Source organism: Lycium barbarum, chromosome 9 (assembly GCF_019175385.1).
Source record: "Lycium barbarum isolate Lr01 chromosome 9, ASM1917538v2, whole genome shotgun sequence".
NCBI classification, from domain to species: domain Eukaryota; kingdom Viridiplantae; phylum Streptophyta; class Magnoliopsida; order Solanales; family Solanaceae; genus Lycium; species Lycium barbarum.
In genome coordinates this window covers 12,076,061-12,100,106 of record NC_083345.1, presented here as the reverse complement: position 1 = coordinate 12,100,106, position 24,046 = coordinate 12,076,061, and the positions used below count along the sequence as shown (strand labels likewise).

General features: G+C 36.2%; 1 protein-coding gene and 1 long non-coding RNA gene across 5 annotated transcripts; one reads left to right on the top strand and one right to left on the bottom strand.

The window, feature by feature from the left end:
* Window positions 1–458: 458 nt before the first annotated feature.
* Window positions 459–22,965, bottom strand: LOC132609167 (uncharacterized). 4 transcript variants are annotated; one of them, XM_060323030.1, is made up of 24 exons: window positions 22,525–22,965; window positions 22,107–22,281; window positions 19,715–19,776; window positions 18,544–18,681; window positions 18,122–18,391; window positions 15,772–15,858; window positions 15,020–15,121; window positions 14,797–14,862; window positions 13,754–13,864; window positions 13,605–13,666; window positions 11,407–11,451; window positions 10,272–10,345; window positions 5,362–5,429; window positions 4,683–4,751; window positions 4,452–4,552; window positions 4,299–4,380; window positions 4,118–4,196; window positions 3,952–4,039; window positions 3,722–3,875; window positions 3,096–3,281; window positions 2,884–2,943; window positions 1,939–2,228; window positions 934–1,039; window positions 459–706 (listed from the first exon to the last, which is right to left on the bottom strand). In XM_060323030.1, exons 1-24 carry the CDS (start codon window positions 22,858–22,860, stop codon window positions 653–655), a joined length of 2,865 nt encoding a protein of 954 aa, XP_060179013.1. In that variant the 5' UTR covers window positions 22,861–22,965; the 3' UTR covers window positions 459–652. The 4 variants fall into 4 exon arrangements, with proteins under 4 accessions (XP_060179013.1, XP_060179015.1, XP_060179014.1 ...); XM_060323032.1 differs by having other exon boundaries at window positions 22,107–22,269; XM_060323031.1 differs by having other exon boundaries at window positions 22,528–22,965.
* On the top strand, window positions 7,239–10,061 carry LOC132609168 (uncharacterized). The gene is made up of 3 exons (XR_009570728.1): window positions 7,239–7,859; window positions 8,503–8,569; window positions 9,499–10,061. It is a non-coding gene; the product is annotated as an uncharacterized LOC132609168 (long non-coding RNA).
* Window positions 22,966–24,046: the final 1,081 nt, after the last annotated feature.

The window sequence follows — 24,046 nt, the reverse complement described above, 5'->3', positions numbered from 1 at the left end:
TTCAATGCATTGAGGGACTGTTTGGCTTCAGAGGGATTAAGTGAATTATCCCGTGATATAAACTTAGGACTAAATCTATCCTATGTTTGGTTTAGACTTGAGGGTATTAGCTAAAACCAGAATAAATTTTATACTACAATCATTGGACCCATATAAAAGGTGGGTTAATTTATCCTAGTTATAATATAATCCAAAATTATAATCACTAGATGATCTGGTTTTGAACCAAAACGACCCCTTTACTTCTCTAGCAGGCACGCAATCATGAAAACATACAAGATATGTGTTAATAAGTATGCAGAAGTTGCAGAACATTTAATCAATACTACATCACACTTCCAAATTAGTTGAGTCCCTTAAATAATCTTTTTGTATTTATTACGTTTTATTTAAACCAAATTCACATAAATGATATTGATAATACAGCTTGAAAAAATGCAAAAGTGGACAATTTGAGGAGCATCAGAAACTATTAAAGATATCTTTCCATTATAATTTTGTACAGCATTTAATGCATTGACAATTTTTTTTTGGCATGAAATACATGGTGGTAGTTCTGCTTTCTTCGACCCTAGAAGCATATTGATCTACATTTTAACTGCTATGTTAAAAAAATAATACAACACTTGTATAATTACATATAGCACTTATATCACTTCAGAAATTCACGAATTCTTACTGGTCTCTTGACTGCATTGGTGTACCCCTGCACAGAATGAAAAAAACAAAATGCTGAAATCAATTGACATTCAATTTCTTCACTATCCAAAAGTCAAGTCTATCGTGTTCGTGTATATGATCATATAGTAGCATTGCTAAAGCTAGATGGCAGCAATACAAGTTAAGAGGAGATACTCTATTTGAGCTCAAGGATATGAAAAGAATGGTACCATGTTTTAGGTTCACAACAGTAAATTTAGATTGATTAAATACCTCGTTAAATTTAAACAACAAAGGCCGTGAATCCCTCTCCTCCAAGTTTTGTCCAGGTTTAGCATTGTTGTTATCTTGAGTATCTTTGCCACTTGGCTTCCTAAACCTGATTAACAGAAAATCATCATGAGTAGATGCATTTACCAATCAATGAAATGCCAGAACATGCTTCTCAGCTGACTCTATAGTTTCCCAAAAGCTCATCAAGTAGAATGAGGAGGGAGCATTGTTCCTCAGCAGTTAACGAGTACTCAAAGCAAAGATATAAATCTCAATTCACAAAAAGGAAAAAGAAAAAAGGAAAAAAAACATTTGCAAATAATGACCATGAGATACTGTGAACTAAGGATGAGACAAACATGAGATGAATCCAAACACAAAGCGATGGCCTCCTACTGAAGTTAGGCATAACATATTGCAAAAGATATTGATCCTTTAAGCTCTCCGTTGCGCAGGTGAAGAGACCAACCACAGCACATAAATTAGCAAAAGGTTTTAAGAACAGACTTTCATGATTTTCCATGTGTAAGCAAGCTAGACATGATAGATATTCCCAACTTTGTCCACACAATTAAGGCTTGCCTCCTCTTATCCTTCTATCCGAATTTCCAAAGGTACTGAGGCTTTGCTTTTTAATAATAATTATGGACTTGAATACTTCTGCATCATTCTGATTGATTCTCCTTCTTTACACAGCATATGAGGTAATCGAAAGAAGACGAGTTTGGTGACCAATGGGTGACTATTTTTAGGAATCACATGCTTAGGCAATGAGCTTCACTTGGGATTTTGGGTCAGATATTCGCTTAAATAGGATCTTTCTATGTGGTGTTTATTGTTTTCCACTCTAAATGTGCTAGTTTAACTACTTGATTGATTTTGTTCTTTAAAAACCCGTGTGAAACAGAAACAACAAGGAGAGCCTATCCTGCCTCGAATTTACCGTAACATAATTGATTCCAACAGACGATAGAGGAATGTAAGGCTAGCTAACGCTGATAATACCTGTCAAAAAAGGAACGAGAATCGACAAACGATTTCTTCTTTCTTTCAGGCAAGCCCATTTTCCCGCTAGCTGTGGTACCTCCACCAGATCTTTTATTCTGACTAGAAGAGCTAGGCAAGTCATATTGCTTTTGTCTAGAGGTATCTCTGAAATGTATTGTTTTATCTGAAGAAGCCGATGCTTTAGATAGTGTACTGCTATTCTCGCACCTCAAAATGTCCTGGCTTTCCACACCAGTGGATGGTGAGCGAAGGTAGCTACTTCCTTGCAAAATTTTTTGCTTTTCCGCCTAAAATAATGTTTGACATACATGAACATATGACATGAAAAAGTTCCCATAATGCACCACAAAGCAACATAATCTAGAAATAGGATCTTTGGAGAATTACACGGGAATGCCAGTGACAACGAAGAAAGTCACACGGAAACTAGATAGGCACACATGCACATACATCCAAAAGAGGGAGAGGGTGACAAAAAAAAAAATACGACAAGGTTAAGGGTTCGCTCGGCGAGTGCCAGGCTCGTCGGTGCTAGTCACAGACCACTAATTCAAGTCGTGACAAAGCCGTCCAACGACTATTTAATGCTGACAATCTCCAGCACACCACAAAGAAAATGACACACCACATGTAAACGTTGGTGTCCACCTGTGTGTATGTATGTGTTTTATATACATTTTTGAGACATAATATAAATTAAATAATTAAAATTGTGCTCTCTATGACAGGTTATAACATGTTAAGCTTTCTGATGAGATGGTCAAACACTTTAATACACACACATATATATGAATTCCTCCCTAAAGATCCAACCAATGTTCACTAATGCAGGACTAGTTTGGGTTCTATTTACGTGTCTAAAGTGAATCAACTTGGTTTTGTTTTTCAGCAACAGAGTGCATTAAAATTCACAAGCAAAGAGTTGAGTGCTCCTCTACTTACCTCATGTACCAAGAACACTTTCACAGCCGATGCCAGAACAAGATGACAGGAATCATAACCCTGCCCAAAAGCATCAAGTCAAAGCGAATAGATGAAATTTTAAGTTCATATCAGTTTGATACGATGATAGGATATATAGACTATTCAGATCTAATTATATATAGACTATTCAGATCTAATTTCCTTCCGTGGGTCCAGTTGACCATGCTAACCTTGAAGTTTATAAATTGACCAATTGGGGGATCCAATGAAAGCATTGATGCATCTGAAGCACCATGTTGCATACCCAGTAAAGGATCAGATTTTATGTTCTTGTACGTCATGGCATAGGACACCATTGTATTTACTAACTGAGACAAATCAGCTTTTTCTTTCTCTGAGAGCATATGCAATGCTACCTGCAAAAGGAAGAATACATTTCCAATTATCACCAATAGGTGAACCCAAGTTCTCACAGCGACATTCGCAAAGGATTAACCAACTTAGCCTAGATTCAATACTAACACCAGCCTAAGCATAACTAAAAAAGATTAAGCAGAAGAATAGTGACCCAAAAGAGGCAGTAACCACAAAATCATTTCTAATGAGTAAAACGTTTTCTTTCCCAATATGGTGAATATCTTTTCAGAACTCAAATTCACTAGGTTTATACACTTGCAACCTTTACAAATGATAAGTAGACAGAGCCTGGGTGAAATTCTATTCCAAAGATGCATAATTGGACAAAACTCTAGACAACACAATCTGGTAGTCCAAGCCAAAAGTGATTTATGTGTAATTAAAATGCTAAAGGAAACCTGAATGCAACTAAACCAACAGATAATTCAACAAGAATTACCGGTTTCAGTGTTGATGGGGACAGAATATGTAGGAATGGAGAAATCAAGTCTTCCACAAAGGATTTAGTTGAGAGATGCCTAGAGATGCAGGGTGATATCTTGTTCTTCCATGAGTGTAAGATTTCCTTCTTTTCTATTGACATTGTTCGATATCTGCAATTTGTGGTGAGAAGAACCAACAGTCACCACTGTTAATATTCAGAATGAGTATACAGGAATTTAGCACTACCTTTGGAAAGACTTAGGCCATTCAATATTTGGTTTTCCAATTTGAGCTATGAGCCCATGTATAGATATTGCAAGAGGAGGCTGATAAACTGCAGTAAGAAAAAATATAGAATAATGCTTAGAAAAATATTAAGTTTCAAGCAAGTAGATGGTATCATTTCATTTACCTTGAAGGGAGAGATGTTGAGTGCGCATGGTGTATTGATGAAATATATCCGAGCAACCAAGAATCTCTAAGCATTTGACCTTCAAGAGTAATTAGAATATGAGATACTGCCCAAACTAGACGCGGAATATCAGATGAAGTAAAAAAGAAGGAAAAACAATTGCGGTACTCGATGCACTTACTGTCTTTTGCATCACAGGGTCCGTATAATGGAGTTGCAAAAAGTTCTCATGGATCCCATCCAAAATTAAGTCATAGTCACCACTGAAGAATCATCAAAGATTAAACTAGATAATCCAGAACTTCAAACAAAAGTATTCCAATTTTTCACCTACCGATGAGATATTAGAGAGTGCAGTGTCTCAAAGTCACTGGACATACTGCTGAAGCAATTAAAGGATTTCTTTGTCTGCTTTACTTTCCTCTTTTGCAAAACCTTCAAATATCAAACAATAGTAATAAGCACAGAGAGGGTGAAAAGAAGGATCATGAAGAAGAAAAGACAAAAATAATATAGTTAGAAGTTAGATAGAAGTAGAACTTGAAGATATCGGCAGTTTGCTTACTTCTTTCCAAATATCAAAAGCACTTCTTGCTGCATCCTTCCGCCCAACAACTTGAGAACTGAGCTCCAACTTTAGAAAGAATGTATCATTCATCAAACCAGAGGAAATAGAAGGATGCACAAAAGAAAAGCTTGTATAACACATAGGGACTATGTCCCTAAGACCCCAACTACAGTGAAATTCATCTTAAGTCAATTGCAAATTTCAGTCATGATATAATGTAACTGGGTAATCCGTCTTGAAAGTATGACTTGTTTTCTACTTGAATTTGACATTTTTTTTCAGAAGTTGAATGCACGTGCAGCAAAACAAATTATACTCTACAAAAGTCTTTAAAGATATCACAATGGCTCCATAGAAATTAAATAATGGCAGTGGATGAACCATGAACTAGTATTCCTAGAATTCACATGATAAGTGAAGGGTTGGATAAGTCAAAAAACAAACAGATCCAGATTTAGACAGTTAGCAGATGTTACACGTGGTTCACACGATGTGACTCAGGGATGGTAGAGGCAATATTTTATCTGATAAGCACTTTCAACCGCTTGATGGAAAGATAATTGCAAGCAAACTGATCTTACAAATCATAATACTAGACTTTCGACGAATTCTCAACCGTTTTCCTCTATTGGACTAATACCACAAAAAGAAATGTATGATAACTATAAATCCATACCACATTAAGAGTCTCCATCTTCTTGTTAAGAAACTGAAGGGTGTTCAGGCACGATCTTATGTCACATTCTGGAAAAATAATTTCAGAAAACAAATTCAGGTTACTGATTAACAGGAAAACATACTTAGCAAGATGTAGCAATTGAAAGCACAAAAAAAGGAAAAATGCAGGACATTGGATAAATAAGCAATTAGAGCAGCTGAATAAAGATCCAACAAGAAACTTGTCACTGATACGAAAAAAGTTTTGCAGTCTATATCATTTCCCCCTCAAGAACAACAAATTATTTTTATGATATGATCAGTAAAGTAAGAATACCGTCTGTAGAGCGAGAACCAAGATGATGCATAGCAAGGTAACAAAGGTTAAGAAGGAATAGGCAACAAACGGCAAAAACTAAGGTGTGCTAGAAATTGCAAAAGCTCTTCAACCTTGCTGGACTTTCTTCCATACATCAAGAGGTGTATTTAAGTATTTGGTGTCAGCATGCGTCTGGTGTCTTCACATTTTCAGAGGACCTAAGAATTCTATCATAAAATATGGTGAGACACGGGTTCCCTAATCTTTAATTTATCAACTCCCATCAAATAAATCATCTCATATGGGTGGTATAATCCGCTGAATCCCAAAAAATATAGAAAATAAACCAGGGTCCTTTACACCATTTAGGAGGGCAAAAAGACGCAACTGAACGGACTCCCTGCTCATTGTCTTTACCAAACTGCATGTTCCCTCCCATCTAACTGGAGCTTATATCAAAGTATGAACAAGCACAATCTGTGTGGATTATAATCATTACTAGCTATGCTAGAGACATCTGCAGTCACTGTCATTACTGTTGGACATAACTGCAGATCAAGGCATTATTCTCAACAAATTAAAATTCCTGCAGGAAACATCTCTTAAAAAATTGCCAGTCCAGAGATCACCACAAAACTTGACAAAGCAGCCATCCTAAAAGAAGGATGGCAGACTTGGGTCCCTCCTCCCGTTATCCACCTTTCTCATGAGCCAACCACCTTAACCATTTTCCCAGAAAATATTGAGTTGGTTTCTTCAGATCCTTCATACCAAAGCCACACTGGCTGATAGTTTAAATATATAATTCCCTCCTCACTTTATCAAGTCTCCAATAACTGATGTAGATAGTGTAAAAAGAGAGGAAGTAGCAATACTGCTGAGAGCACTGCTAATGTGAGTGATTATGCCTCCTTTAGAAGCCACCGTCTCTTCCACTAATCCTTCTCAAACTAATGAACATCAAACATACAAATTTAATCCCTGAATACACACCCAAAAAGGTCGGCCCAAATAGGTATATTTACGATAGTGCATGCAGGTACTTGTTTACGTGAGTAAGCAAGTGTATACATCACTTCAATAGTCCTTTTGGCAGCCTCTCCACTTGCAATAATTTATCATGCATCAGGTACTCCAAAAAGCTTTTTGTTTCAAAGGTTTTAATGACAATCGGACTTTTTCTTGCCACAGCTACACGATATTTATATTGTTTGGTAAGAAATTGATATATGCTATTCAAAAAGAAACTCCCCCGAATTTGAGTAATATCCGTAACATTAAATCGAACATTCGAGGACGAATGTTCTTAAGGGGGGGAGGATGTTACGTCCCGTATTTTTATACATTGGGACAACCCGGATTAACTATGATAATTTAAGGCCAAGACCATTCCGGGATTTGAAGTCGGGACTTTTGGCCTTTGATTTTATTTTGAGAGATAAGTTGTGCATGAAAATTGTTGACATTAAACACTTAGGAAAATTTAGGACCAAAAGTGATATAATTGGAATTGAAAAAAATCTTGTGCAAAAAGGCCTTGTATATAAAGAAAGAAGTCCCGATATAATTTAGGCCTTAACAAGTATGACGACGGTGGTTGAGAATAATATTTGTTTAGATATAAAGAGGCTATGGACTAGGATTATACCACATGATTATGATAATGAGTATGTGAAGTGTGTTAAAAATGATTATTATTTAAGTGAACTGAGATCAAAAAATTAATTATGTGTGTGATTGACCAAATGTTAGAATTGTAGTGGAAGTAAAACAATTAATTGGGTTTATTGAATAATCATTAATGTGGACATACTCCACATGTTCGGTTCACAAATGGACAACAATATGTCCACACTCAAGGACACGTAAGGTTGTAGACAAGATGAATATTAAGGGGATTCCATATGTTTGGCACGTGTAAAGGCAATTAGCCATTTTACTTGTCTCACTGTATAATGCTATCTAAAGGCATATTTTTGCAACAAACAGCCATTTCCTCTTAGCTACATCAACGAGCAGTTCATGATAGTAGCAACATAATTATTATTTTTAGGAAGCAAATTCTACTATTTCTCAGGAACAATATCCGAGTTTCGTTCACCGCTTTGATATCGTTGTTTTTATTTTATCGCGTTATTAAATTTGGGCTTTCTTCGAAGGAAAGTAAAGCGGAAGAAGATCATTTCTTGGCATATAAGGTAAGATTTATTCTCCCCTAAGTATATTTAAATTCATCCCGGTATAGCTAAATTGTTAGATGGGAACTACGAAATTAATTGCGGGAAATCGGATAAATGGTTTTTATGTAATTATGAAAATGGAATTGTTAAGATGCAAATTGTGGTTGTAGTTGATGAAATTGGAAGATGAAAAGTGTGTTGTGAATTTTGTGTCGAAGGTTGGAGGTTTCGGGTGAATTATAGTTTTGGTGGGATTTTTTTTGTGTATTTTGTAGAATGGTACAAAATGCTTTTTGAATTGCACTTGAATGGTCTTGAATTGGTAGTGAATATGCAAGTGCCGATATCGACTTGAAAATTCGTAATTGAAATGAGTGTTGATGAATTATGTTGAAAGGAAGGTTACTAATGTTAGAATGTGTTTTGAATTGATTATTGATGTTATTGGTATGGTTGTTGATATTGTTGGTATGGTTGTTGATGTTTTGGCCGAGTTAAATTCTCGGATTTATTGTTGATGATATAGCCGAGTGGAATTCTCGGGGATGGTAGCATTTACAGGGGAAATGCTGCCGAATTTTCTGTAGAATTTAATGGTTAGTTGGGAAGAATGGCTTAAGTGCCCTTAGCTGATGTTTGGTATTCGTTGGCATATTTGTAGACCTTGGGGAGCCTGAGGCGTAGATTGGATATTTACTTAAGATTGGCCATCTTGGAGTGCGTACGAGGTATGTAAGGCAACCTTCTTTCTTTTGGCATGCCTTAGTTTGTATAGGCTAAATTATAAGCCTTAAGGAAATTCTAAATTCGAAATCCGAGCATGTTATGATCCGTATATGTTCCTTGGCACTCTTATGTATGATTTGATGAAATATGAACCTTTATGTATTTGAAATAATCACTTTCCAAACTTTGCGCAAAAAGGTTTCACTTTAAAGAACTTCGAAATTTCCGAATGTCATATCTTTCACATAAGTGCTCGGATTGCTCCAATATATTTTTATAAAAGTTTGCATTACGTATAACGAGTATGTTTTCCATAAGCGGGCCCGACTTGGGTAAATTTCCGTCCGTGGGTCCCGCGGCTTCCCTTTATGAAATTCGGGAGCGTTTGAAAGAATTTGTTAAGATTATTATTTCGATTTTCAAATATGATCATTTTGCTTATGTTTGAATTTATGATATTGATTTTATGCATATGACTACTCACGACTCTATTCGTGCGTTCTGTTACATCTTTCGCCGGTTCCCGGGCCGGTTCTGTTGTCGTGCGCACTTTGATATACTCCGGTGTTATGCTGTGTTTATGGTTCACCGAGCTACTCGCAAAAGAGGGTCGGGTTCCACATATATTTGGTGTTATGCTGTGTATGGCGTTATGCTGTGTTGTGATGTGTGACGGGGATTCGGAGATTTGAAACTTTCTGGTGTTATGCTGTGTTGTGGCGCCATCGACAGGCGGGCGACCACATTTTCCTGTGCCCTATGCATAATTTATACTTTGGAAATAAACATTTTGATATTTTTTTATATGTATTACTTTCTATATATCTGATTCGATTATTGTTCAGATTTATTTCTGTACCTTCTGCTTTGCATACTCAGTACATATTTCGTACTGACCCCCTTTTCCGGGGGCTGCGTTTCATGCCCGCAGGTACAGACGCACAGCCTGGTGATCCACCTGTTTAGGACACCCTTTCTGCTATTCGGAGTGCTCCTCTCTTTCCGGAGCTTATACTTTTGGTATATATATTTATTAGTGCATTTGTATATATTCGTTCATGGGTACGGCGGGGCCCTGTCCCGTCATATGATTCTGTCGGTCTGTTTAGAGGTCTGTGGACATGTTTGTGGGTTAGGGTCTTTCTGTATGGATGTATGTACATGTCGTTTGGGCGATCCCATACGCCGAGGCGGCCGGTCCGCATATGTTGTTTGGGCGATCCTATACGCCGAGGCGGCCGGTCCGCATATGTTTATATATTGCTTGGTTAGCCCTGTGTGGCTTTTGTTGGTATTTTCTGCGTGCAGGGTATATTGGATAGTCCGTAAAACAAAGGAAACTTTGCCGAAATTTTTCTGGAAATTACCTAAATTTGAAATAAAGCCTTGTCGGCTTCCGCCATATACTAGAATGAGTTAATAGAATTTGAGATAATATTTGATAGATGGGTTCGGGTGCCCAGATCGGGCACTAGTCACGGCCTACGGGGTTGGGTCGTGACATTATACATGTTACTTTTGCATGTTTTGACTCGATATATAAATATCAATCATAAGTTACATGGCTTACATTGTTCCTTTTAACAGATTTTCGGTGACAAAGCAAATGAAATATTTTACCAACAGTTCCTATACTACTACTAAAATTTCAAGTATCTTCTCAAATAAATTTAGATTCGGATGAATCGAAGGAATGGCACTCACCAGTATACTCTGCTAGAGCAGTAAGAGCGATGGAGCTTGTCTTCACTCTTTCTTTGTTACAAATGTATTTGAGCCTACAATTGCGCAGTAAATTAGGTTTGTTAGACTTAGAAATATCTTGTGAAGATACTAGCACTGCTAATAAACAGATTGTTCTATGATAGATCTAAATTAATGCAAGGTCCTAACAACTGAAAATTGGAAGAAGTTTCCTGCTTCTTACCAATATGTGCATACTTCTTAAAACACAAAGTATTCACGGAGTACATGAAAGTGTCAATACTTTTTGAGGTGTAATATGGAAATGCCAATCACCCATTTGATCATATCCAAGAAAAATGAAGACAAAACAAAAGTGAATTGCCGGAATGTGTTTGATGCTTTATCAGATTATGTCAATCACCTTGTCTTTTTTTTTTTGTTTGTTTTTTTTTTTCTTTTCTTTTTTTTTTTTTTTTTTTTTTTTTTTTTTATGTCAATCACCTTGTCAGCCAAGATATAACTTTCCAATAGTATCAACTGGAAGAGTTGTACAAGTCATTATATAGCATGACTATGAGAAAACTACACCAAATAGAGTTCTCATTTTTCAATACGATAGGCTAAGAAGCCCTCGGAAATATAGCACTCTCAAAATAAAACTTGTAAACTCTACATGTTTGATAATAGCATACATATAGCAGAAAACATTCTGACTTGTTGGTATCTTAAACTCCATTCGAGTGAAACTTGAAATCCTTTTATAAGCCTTAAAATTCAATAAGATGCAAATCCTTTTGTTAATGTCTAAGATTTTTGTAATGATAATCTATACATTCAAATACCCTCAATTTTAACTGACTCAAAATCCTTCTTTTTTGTGACTGTGACTAACAGTCATTGAATTTAATTATTTTATCTGGTCAATTTGGACAAACTATTACACTTTGGTAAGATAAAAGTTACAAAATCTCCAGGATTTGAAATCACTCAATCCACTTGAAGCTTTGCATTACTTAAATCTGAAAGATGGCTTATGTTTGGAGGTTAATCCAGTATCCATGTGGGTTTTCCTTATACTCTACCAAACAGTTAATCATGCAAAAAATGGAAAACATATTTTTGAGGATTCATCTGATAATTTAGTAGTAAGTACCTGTTAACAACACGACTTACTGTTGGTTGGACAAAGATATGAACCCTGCAATTCCAACCACATAGACAAGTACTTCGTTAGTTGTGTGATTATATATAATATAGAGAAATGTGTGAAATTGTCCAACAGAAAATTGTTAACATTTGCTAAAAAGGGAATCCGGATCATACACAAATAGACTTCATCCATTACCAGAAGAAGTGAAAGGATCACATACAACAACAACAACAACACACCTAGTGTGATCCCACAATTGTGAAAAGATCACACAAGGTCTATAAAGTTACACCAGGAGAAGCCCTAATTGCCCAACATAGATTGCTGGTCCAGATGTGAAGCAAAAAAGGAGAAAAGTAGCAACAAGAAATTGATGATGGACATTAAAAGGTAAGAACCAAAAGCATTTAACGACAAACTATTGAAGGCACCATATGGGAGTTACAAGCTAGCACAGATACCTAGGGGAATGAAATAATGAGTTGCACTAAGAAAATAACAAGTGAAGCTCTAAGCATGTCTAAAACCTATGACTTCGACCACGAAAAATCATGGTTGTGGAATGAGAAGGAGCAACAAGCTATCAAAGCAAAATGGGAGTGGACAGTAAGTTATCATCAGCAGAAGATAAAAAGCTTTTGAATAGTATAAGAGAACAAAGAGAGGAGCTAAGCAGACTATTAACAAAACTCGAGACAAAGCCTTACACAACCTGTACCAAAAGTTAGGATGCAGATAGGAAAAAAGAAATGTTTAAGTTATTCGAGCGAAGAGAGAAGAGGAGTAAATACGTGAACCAAGTCAACTGAACTAAAGATCTCCACAAGTTTAAGAGATGGTGAGATCAAAGAGAGATGGAGATGCTACTTCAATCAATTGCTTAACACAAATCACAAAGGTAACTACATAGATCTTCATACATCCACAACAGACAAAAAACTTTGCTGCACACGTGAAATTAGGAGGGTGTTTGGATTGGCTTATTTTAAGTGCTTTTTGGCTTTTAAGCTCTTTATTATGATTGGGAAAAATAAAAAGTGCTTTTAGGCACTTACTTTTAGGCCAAAAAAGTACAAAAATAAGCTAAAAGCCAAAAGTTGAGTATTCCTAACTTATGGCTTTTAGCTTTTAGCTTATAAGCTATTTTTGAAAAGCCAATCCAAACACCCACTAGGTACAGTGAAATAAAAGTTACTGCAAAGAATATGAGTTACAAAGATTATTCCGCAGATAATATCCCAATAGAAGTTTGGATGTACCTTGAAGAGGTAGAAGTGGTATGGCTAACCAAACTAATCCATTTAAGAAGTGAACAGATTCCAATGTATAAGAATAAATGTGACATTCAAAAGTGAACTATTGTGGATGTATTAAACTTAGTCAAGCATGAAATTCTAGGAAAGAGTGGTAGAGTATAGACTTTCATCACAAGGTTGACACGGAACCAACTGGATTTATGCCTGGTAGATCTACGACAAAGGCTCTCCCATTTTATTCATCTACCTAGAGAAGGCATATAACAACTGGGTAAGTAAAGTCCTTTGGATGCTTGAGAAGAAAGAGTTCATGTCAAATATACAAACAAAATAAAAGGATATTTATGAGGGAGCGGGCACACGTGTGAAAACAGTGGCCAGAGATACCACATGAGTTCTCTATATCTAGCTTGACCTACACTTCTTTCCCTAGTTAAGGATGAGTTCACCACTAGTATACAGGCTGAGGTTAAATTCTGCTTTCCACTTGCAGAGTGTTAATTGATGAAACAAACAACCAAAAGATCGAAATACTAAGAAACAGCTCTATAGAGTAAAAGTTTTAGAAAAAGTAGAAGTAAGAACACAATGCAGATTTACACGCCGCATAAGAAGAACAAAGTTGAACAGAGATTAAACAAGTGTGTGTGACTAAACTTAGACAATTCAGATATCTATGTTAAGTTGTTCAGGAGTATGGAATGATAGATGAAGATTTAACATAGAACTAGAATAGGACAACTGAAGGTAAGCACGAGAATGCAAGGCAATAAGAACCCTAACAAACTCAAAATCAAGTTCTATAGAATCATCGTGAGACCAGCAAATGTCATATGAAAATGATTGTTGAGTCTATGGCTTTCTTCATGGACCTAGCATTAAGATCTCTAGATGCTAATCTATGTACTTCAATCTGATGTCTTGCAAAATTTAAGCAATACTTACTTTGCTACCTGACGCAAAGGCCTTAAGGCAGGAGCATAAAGGTCATTACAAATGCAAATAACCTGCGAATGAAACACACAAGTTGAGATTTGAGAATGACATGCCTAGTTAATATACAAATGAACATATTTAGACAAATTCACTCTTACAGGTCTTAGCAAAGATGCTTTTTGATGCCTCTTTTTTGATGACTTCTGCCCAGCATTTCCTCCCTCGGATTCATTTTCTTTGCCTGCACGCAATTTTCTGTCAGCAGAAACCTGCATTGCTAAAGCACACATTGTTATTCTATCAGAAACATACATACTGTCAAGAAAAAAGATATAGGTCCAACCAAAGATTGAAATTCACTTCATAATTACTATGAAAAATATATGGTGCCACAAAGTACTCCATATTACTGATATTATCTTTCCCTCAAGTTCCGGCAGACCAACTAATTTACTAAGCAAGTACCAAGCGCAAGTTTTTTCAAAGGTCTTTAAGAATGTCCGGCCCTTCCCCAGACACCACGCATAGCGGGAGCTTAGTGCACCAGGCTGCCCTTTTTTTTAAGGATTTGTGAGTCATAAGCTGCATTAACTAATAAGGCTAGGGCTAGAAATCTTACATTTCAATAAATTTGTTTATATTTGAAGGTGCACCCAAAACAAAAAGGATGGCTCGACTCCCAACAACTTACTGTAGTAAGCAAGTACCAAGTGCAAGTTTTTTCAAAGACCTTCAATGATTTACGAGTCATAATCTGCATTAACTAATAAAACTAGTGCTAGAAATCTTACATGTCAATGAATTGCTTTATCTTTGAAGACCAAAAATAAAATCAGATGGCTCGACTCCCTACTTTTGGAGTGACTAGTTGATTTATAAAGTTGAACATATATGTATTATTCAAGCTGTAAAGTAGAAAGATAGCAAAATATACACTCCATTGAAAATTAATCAGCAGTAGGTACTGACGGCCTTAAAATCAATCTGTGCATGTCCAAATTAAAATTCTTCACAAATCTTAAGTTCTTTTTACTTCTCGTTTATGAGACAAGCAAGAGGGGTGCGAGGTGCTGAAGTGGCACAAATGACTCTTCAGGAGCCAGTACATAAAGTTTTCTTACAGCCATAAGTTATTACCCGTCATAATGGGATTACTAAAATTACCAGGGCGAAATAAATCAAAAGCAAATATGTATATTACCAATTTTAGGATGACCTCGACAGCTCCCTTTCCATCATTAAGAGCCCCATCTATTTCATCAATAACCTAGAACGGCAAAAAATGAACCAAGGTTCACAAATAAAATCGTAAGTTCTGCTGAAAAAGATTTAAAACTGAAATCACAACTATATTCTGACTAAATATTTGGGCTTTGAATCATCAGAGGAAGATTAAAAACAAAAATTTAGAACTTAAAACTGACCAAACATTTGGGCTTTGAATCAGCATTTATAGAGTTCATTTGAACGACATCATGTATTTTAGCTTCAATGCTGGAGGATGATCGATCATCACTTGCATTAATCTGCAAAGGAAACATTTCAATCAACAGATAAACAGACATCTATTACTCCACATTAATTTTTTCCGGAGGATATTCAGGATTGGAGGTATGTATAAAGGCATTTTGAGATTGTGTAGCTCATATTCAGCAGGGAAATCAAATTTTGTCATCAACTTATCCATGAAACTTGAGAAAAGCCAAGCATACACTAGAATGTTGGCACAGCAGAGGGCGTCCGTCCGTTTCGGGCTTCTAATATGTAGGTCGAGTTGAATTGCACATGCTTTTTTTCATCTGAACTGATTTAAAGAAAATACAATTCCCGGAAAATTTCTTATTCAAAATAAGAGACATAAACCACTAGCACCTAGGGATTAGACATATGTAGAATTTAAGTGTGGAGTCAAGTATACTTGTTATTCTAGCACATACTAAACAACAACACCATAACCAGTATAATCCCACAAAGTGATTCTAGCACATACTAAAGAGTAGAATAAATTAAATAACCTTTTCAAATCCTTCATGGTAACAAAATAATTCATAAATGTGACTTGCAATGTGCTAACAATCTCTTGCCAGATCTCTTTCACAATGATTGCGATAATAAGGAGATAAAAGTTTAAATGAACAACTATATGGGACTGTTTGAAATGAGTAGGTTACAAGACCTCAACCACTCGATACCCACAATGCTGAGCAGCAACATGTGCAAGTGTTGTTTTCCCTAGCCCCGGAGGACCACAAAGCAAAAGAATCTGCAAGCAATTGGGTTCTCACAATTTAGTAAAATTAGAATAAAAATGAGAAAGAAATAAGGAACTAATAAACAGAGGACAAACATGTGATAAGTATAAAACTTACATTATTTCTATATATGCAATATGTACCATAGAGGATTGGTGAGAACAGTGATCAACTTCACATAATAGGGATATGACCAGAGATGCAAAATGATGGAAGTCGATAATGAGGTATAATCTGGCATCCGGACCACTAATCTAGGACTGCATTGAGAAGTAGATAGTAGAGGAAGACAATTCAAGGATTTCAAGCACCATTGTCTGCCTTCTCAAAAACAGCAGTCTTGGTCCATACTAATCCATAATAACAGTCTTGGTCCAGATTTTTTTACGGCTTGGTTTAACATTATCATCACTCTAGAACCAGTGGTTATAATGGTGAAATCATAATTGTTTCTAAGATCATTGTCCAAAGTAGCTGAGTAGTATGAGCAAATATGACTTGGCATGGCTGACATACAAACATCAAATATGACGCCAGTCTTTTACAACCCCAAGTGCTTCTTATTTCATTATTCATTCATTCATTCCTTTATGTAACAAAATATATTATGGGTTTTGTTCGTTATTCTCTTCATAGGTAGTCTAGCAGCCACATGCTATTCACTCCTTTCAAAATTATAAATGTTTGACATATATAGTTTTCTCTTCATCTGATTCCTTGAATCTACCTTATCATTGCTCTATGGAAGAACAAAATTTAGAGGAAATGTTGAGAAAATTATCACACATCCAGATACCTAAGGATATTTAAGAATCAAAAAACTAATCACAGGAAAAAATCCTGACTTCTATAGACAAACACAACCAAACACATGGCAAGAAGAAACAAACAGTTGGTGAGTCCAAACATATGAATATTTCAGTTGATTAGGCAGAATATGACTTCAGACTCAGCTGAGCTTGATTTGATCACAAACTGTTGGACCACCTACCTCAAAACTAGAGCAGAGCCATGATGATAGGAGGAGCACAGCTGTCAGCCTATCGATGTTCATGGCACGTAGGGTACAGTTTTGAAAACTTCAGTTAGGTAATGTCGGTTTTCAGTTTTTAAAAAAATGTACCATCACCATACCAAATTAGTTCGTATGGTTCAGTACTTCTAAGTTCAGTTTCGGTTTGTGTGGGACGGCGGTAACCACTGTTTGTCAGATTTCAACTTACATACATTGGAGAATTATGACTTCGATAACGGTGGGAACTCTTTCATGCTTGAACTGAATGAAAATTGTCCAGTGTTGGCGGGAAACTACACACATTTTTGAGTAATCTATATTGTATATGACTTTACGTAATTAAGTATCTAGTTTATATATAGTAATAGAAGCTTTTAGCTGAAGAATTTTCAGATTTTGGTCTTTTATTAGTTTATATTTAGATTAATTAAATTATTACATGTCTAATGATATAATTTATATGGATTGTATATGTAATTAAGTATTTCGGTATTTTTTCTATACATTCCAACGCCATACCAATACCAATATTTTTAAAATGCATACCAAATACCGTTGTACCAAGACCGAATTGCAAAAAAAATTGGTTTCGATACAGTAATTCGGTATTTACCAACGTATGCACATGCCTAGTCAAAATCAAGAAAATGACATGATAGACCGCAAAGTAAAGAGAGGCAATCACCAATCATAGTGCAGAAGCAATGGCTGATCCCTTCTTAACAAGTATAAAAGGGAAGTAACACCTACTTGTAAAGTCTCATTGAAAAAGAGGAAAAAGCCAGCAGTTCAATAAATGGCAGGAGTGATTTCCGTGGGTGGGCAACTTGTGGTGTTAGCTCATTATTTATCTTATAGTTTAGGGGTTTTATCCATCCTCGGTTTCATTGTCGTGTTATAGCTTAAGGGTTTTACCATCCTTGGTTTCATTGTTTGTTGACTGCATCATATAGTTACTTCTATTTGAGAAGATGAATATTTCAAAAGAAAACAGATAAACAGTGCCTACAATAACATTGTGAAACATGAAAAACAAAAAAAATCAAAAAAGAAGATTAGTATCATCACTTTCATCATGTGTGAATAAAAGATCAGATCAAGACAAGCAATAAAGCACACCAGCCTAGGGTCTTTCAGAACAATCTATAAGATTGACAATGGACGGATAGCCTAGTAGTAAGGGCCATCCACCTCAAACTACAAAGTTAGAGGTTCGAGCACCAGTGGAACAAAGTGGGAAAAGGGCCACTTTGACTGACCTTTTGTTCTGGAGGACCACCTTTTCTTTGCTTCTTGTCCCAAAGGTCCTTAATTCTGTCCGAATCACTATTCTCTAGATGCATATCATTATGAGCTCTCTCATTGTCTATTCTGGGTTCTCTGCTATTTCCAAAAGAACTCCTAGAAGAACGTCTTGGATGTTGAACAGCCAATGAATGCCGTTTCAGAGAAGACAAGACATCATCTGTAGTACTCTTAATTTCAACCCCAAAAACACAGGAATCCCATTGCTTCAACCACATTAGTACCTACAGGAGAGTGACCAGAAGTCAAGACCCCAAAGCAGAATCTCTAAGAAAACACCTAAAAAAACTGATAGGTGAAAACACCTTAAAATTTAAAACAAAATACTAAGTAGAAACCATTATAAGAATAAACAAATTGTTAATATATGTAGTACCTGACGATTTGTTTGCTCATCACTGAGAAGCTCTGTAAACGAACTAGGAGCATACTTATCCACCCAAAGTTGCTCATTCACCACAGTTCCTATTGGAAGATTTGCTTCATTTAGATCTTCAGAACTAGCTTCCAGAGCCTTCATGACAAAGGAGGAAAGTTTTCAAGGAGGAACAAAGATCTTATACATAGAAAACATGTATAAAATTGTTGGAAACTTTATCTACAAAGGTCAATGCTTCATTTCACAAAATCTCCAATTCATCCAATGGAAAACTAGGGAGGGGAAATGAGGTGCAGAGACAACTACTGAACCGACCAACATACTATCCCTCCTACTGAAAAAGGAGCACGGGGAATTAACATATTTTCTTCAAAAGCCAAGTCGGATAAAATGAGGAAGTACTATTAGTATATTTAGTACACTAACTGTCAAATTCGACGGGCAGAAAGAAAGAGCAGAAAATAAAAAAGTCCAAGGAGAACAAATACAACAACATACCCAGTTGAATCCCATAGTGTGGGGTCTGGGGAGGGTTAAGTGTACGCAGACCTTACCCCCACCTTGGAAGGTAGGGAGGTTGTTTCCGAAAGACCCTCGGCTCAAAAGAAAACAAGGGAAAACAAGGGAAAAGAGTCAGATACAGACAAGAAAATCAAAGCAATGCAGCTGGGTATCTGGACAAAGGAAAGAAGGAAATAATGCAGGACTTCAAAAAGAACTATCTGGACAAGATAGGATAGTTACCTCCTTTTCGTCCTCTTAAAAGGAGCTTATAGCTGATAATTCTTTTCCTATTTTCCTCCATTTTAATGTGCAAGACAGTTCAGAATTGTAGCAACATTTTCAGAGATTCGGGAACCTTACTCAAAATCTCAACTCTTGTGAACTGATCGTCTTCCTTTTCTATTTGATAATACTACTTGTTATTACTTATTCCAATGATAAGTATGAATTGATTGTGTTCTAATCATGGGCTTCAGAGGATTCCGTAAATATCAAAGAGAATTTCAAAATACTTTTTCCTCTTATCTTTCTTCTGTTTCAATTTGATAGGATCATTCAGAGAAAATTTAGCTTTATAGTGGAGAATGAATTGAGGCATAATTGTTAATTGATTAAATGACTGACAGAATGATAGTGAGCATGGATGGTCTAATAGAAACCGCACCTTTGTGAATTGATCGTGTTCCACTCTTTGCATTAGGACCCTAACAGGTTCCTGAATAAGACCTGCATAACATCTGCACTTACTTAGATATTCAGTGTAAATTGGGGATTTGAGCAAACAAAAGATGGAAAAACAGCACAGAGCATGTCAACAAAATGTAGAGGATGAATTATTATGCAGAGCACAAAGATGATTTGGAGTATTACTTTCACATTCGTAATCTTTTAGAGTAGATACTGGAATGCTTGATTAACTCCAACTAAATCATATGAGAATTTCCTTTATGCCTGATATTCAAGGGGACGGTTATTTGGTGTCACGCAATGCACTTCAAGATCACCTATACAGGTAGTTAGGAATCTTTTACCCCTGTGCTGCCTATCTCTCTCTCTCTCTCTCTCTCTCTCTCTCTCTCTCTCTCTCTCTCTCTCTCTCTCTCTCTCTCTCCAGTGTGCATCTCTCCCACACTATTCTTGTATCTGCCTCAGTCCATAAATGATGATTCAAAACATATTTTTTTTTTTTTTTGAAAATGTAACATTGGTATGTATTGACTTGATCAGTGCATAGATTGCACTGGAACCATATTTACAGCAAAAGTGAGAAAGCTGATCCAAAACTCTGAAAATCTAACAAGAGCCTAGGATTTCAATTATGGATTCAGTCTCCTCAAGGTAAATCTGTTTGCACCAAAAACAAAAAAGTTTGACACAATTTAGCTTGATCTTTTGTACATCACTACTACTGTCTTCAAAGCACCGTGAATTTCTCTCTTTCCATATTGTCCACCAAATGCAAGCTGGGACAATCCTCCATCTATCTCTGTCTGAGGCTCCTATTCCTGCCTCCTCCCAAATATGGAGTAGATTAGTAATCCTATTTGGCATTACCCAGACAATGCCCCTGAGATTCACAAAGATCCTCCAAAGCTGTATTGTGATCCGACAATGTAAAAATAGATGGTTGACTGTCTCACCCTCTTCACCACACAAGTAACATCTGGAACAAAGAGAGAATTTTCTCTTTTTTAGGTTTTCTTGAGTCAGTACTGCTTCCCTTGCCAACAACCATGTGAAACATATAGATTGTGCTTAGTTCACTATGATCAAAGACCTCACGGTTGAAGTAGACTAATACAACCGACTACTTAAAAAGAAAGTTTATATGGTCATATGCAAAAACAGTACTACAAAAAGAGTAAATATGGTCATATACAAAAACGGTAACATACAGCAACCCCTTAACTTTAAGCATTTACAATCATCCAATTACACTAGTATAACCATGAAGGAATCGGGAAAAGAGTTAAAGTAGGAAAAAATAAGCACAAAAGAGAATATGTGAAGGAAAATCCATCTATTTGCACTTCAATTCCCTTTCCTTTTCATAAAAATTCTGACCATAATCAAAATTCACTTATTCACACTTTCTTTTTGTGTTGGCATCTCTCTTTGCTTACTCCCTCACAAACCTACAGAAGAAACTTTAACCCGAAATGTATGCTTCTTTAATCATTCTACTAACACTGGGTCAACATCCAACAATCACAACCCTCTGTAATCCATGGGATCCTAATAATCCATTAATTAGCTATTTCCCAGTGCAAGGAGCATAAAAACAAAGTGAATAGCTAACAACAACAACAACAACAAACCCAGTGTATTCCCACAGGTGAGATCTGGGGAGGGTAAAGTGTAAGCACACCTTACCCCTACCTCGTCGAGATAGGGAGGTTGTTTCCAAGAGACGCTCGGCTCAGGACAAAACAGAAATAAAAAGGCATAGCAGATAAGACATAGCAAATAATAGAGAAAGCATAACATAGCATTCAGGGCAAAATAAAGCGATAATCGAAGCACAAGAAACAAAAGGTAGTACCAGAAATCTAAGGACGAGAAACTATGAGAATAATGCTAATACTATCTACCCACCAAGCCTATCCCGCAGGAGAGCGAGACAACACTCAACTACCTTCTACCCTAATCTGCAACCTACATTGCCCTCCTCTATAAACTCATGTTCTCCATAGTTGTTGATTTATTGATTGGATAGGTAGGTGCATCCAATCCATTCTAACTAGGAAAAAAATGGAAAATTTAACTTATCATATGTGCATGATATGGTATAAAGGAAAATGCCACATTTGGGTAGGGTAGTGTGCACTCAAACCTTACCCCTACCTCGTGGAGGTAGAGAGGTTGTTTCTGAAAGAACCTCTGGGTCAAGTAACACATATCAAAGCGGTTTTAAAAATAAAATACAGAAAGTAAAGCAGACATAACAAATACTAGATAAAACATCACATGATAGCATTTACAAAAAATGGAATAAAATAATGCGATAACCAAAGAAAAAAAAACAGGTAGTTACAGAAATTGAATAACTAACTGACCAGTAGAATATTCCTTTAGCTCCAATTTCTTAACCCTTTCATTTTCAACTCTACTTATCTTAGCATAAACCCTCTCACCATCATCCAAACCAGTAACAGGTATACAATCCCCATCAATCTCCGAAGCATACTTAGCCAATATCTTCTCTCCCTCTTCCTCTTCCTGTTCCTCTTCCTGTTCCAATACAATTTGAAATTCTTAGTATAGATGTACAACAACAAACCAAATGTAATCCCACAAAGTGGGGTCTGGAGAGGGTAGAGTGTACGCAGACCTACTACCTTGGGAGGTAGAGAGGTTGTTTCTAGTAGAAACTCAACACAAGGACAAGCAATTCAAAGTCTATATATATATATATATATAAATGTAACTGAGTAGGAATAATAAGTGCAAAGAATGTAGAAGTAAGTAAATGACCACCATTGGTTCCTCCTCGTCAGGCTGCTTCGGAGGCGAAAAACGTAGCCAATCCTCATCATTATCCTCAACATCAACCTCAACTCTACTCCTCTTCTCCTCTGTAATCACTACATCCGACGACTCAGGATCGTCGGGTAGAAACCTTTTCTTACCGTTGATCTGCGGTTGTGGTAGTGAGGATTTAGGGGGAAGTGAGAGAGTGGGTTTCGGGTCGGATCCGGGTTCTGATTGAGGAAATTCGAGATCGAGGTCGTATTCTTCTTCGTCTTCAGGGTAAGTAGTAGTGTTGGCTTCGAGCCATTCGAGTTCTGCTGCATCAGGAAACTCTTCCATATCCTCCAATTGATTGATTCTCCGATTTCTCACACACACACACACACTGTGCCTCTCTCTCTCTAAAATGTTTTTTTTGTTATGTTTGGCGGGAAATGAGAAGTGAAAAGGGCGGCAAGGGAATATGTATCAATTTCCATAATTACCCTCTGCAGTCCCTCCTTTGGTTAGGGAATAAAGTTATCTCGGTATTAATTATTTATTTATTGTGCAGTTGTTACTTCATCCTCAATGTGAGAGATAAAAATAGGGAAAATAATACTAAATATTTACCCCAAATTGACTATATTTCTAATATTGTCATTTCACGCACTATTATACTAAGTTTATAAATCGTCTACAATAAGTGTATAACTTTATTTTATTTAAAAAAAAAAGAATTATTACATAAGGGTTGGGGAAGGGGATTACAACGTGGGAATTCGAACTCTCACCAATAAGATGAAAGTTCAGGTAGTCGAGCTACTAGATCCCTACCAGTAAGTGTACAATGTTGTATACCGTGTTTAGAAACACAGTTGCAAAAATAACACTCCATGTCTATTTGGAGAAAATATTTACCCCAAATAGCCTATATTTCTAATACTACCCGAAATGGTCATTTTATACATTATTATATTAAGTTTATAAATTGTCTACAGCAAGTGTATATTAAAAACATGGCTACGCCGATGTAATATTTTATGATGGATTGTATATTCCTGAAATTATCTCATAAAAATAACACTACAATTTCGATATTAGATATCCTAGAATTTTGTCTCAACCAAATATGCAATAAACTCATCCCAAATTTAATTTCGGGATTAATTATCCCTTATCCCTCATATCAAATGAGTCTTGAGTTCGAGTATTTGCTACGAGTGTTTTACTCAGTTTTAGATACATTGTATATATTTATGTGGTTTTTATCAGGATATGTAAAATTATATAAATGTTTATTCAGTTTAGCAATAGAATTTTTTGCAAAAAGCTGGAGAGATGTTTTATAAAATATATACAAGGGCTCAAATATGTCATCGAACTATCACAAAAGGTTCATTCATGCCACTCGTTAATAGTTGGGCTCAAAAATTAATGCCATTCGTAAAATGATGGTTTTAGATAATGTCACGCGGCAAAATCTAGTAGTAACAGAGTTCTGTTAGTGAGTGATGGCATATATGACCCAAAATGGTAACGGTGG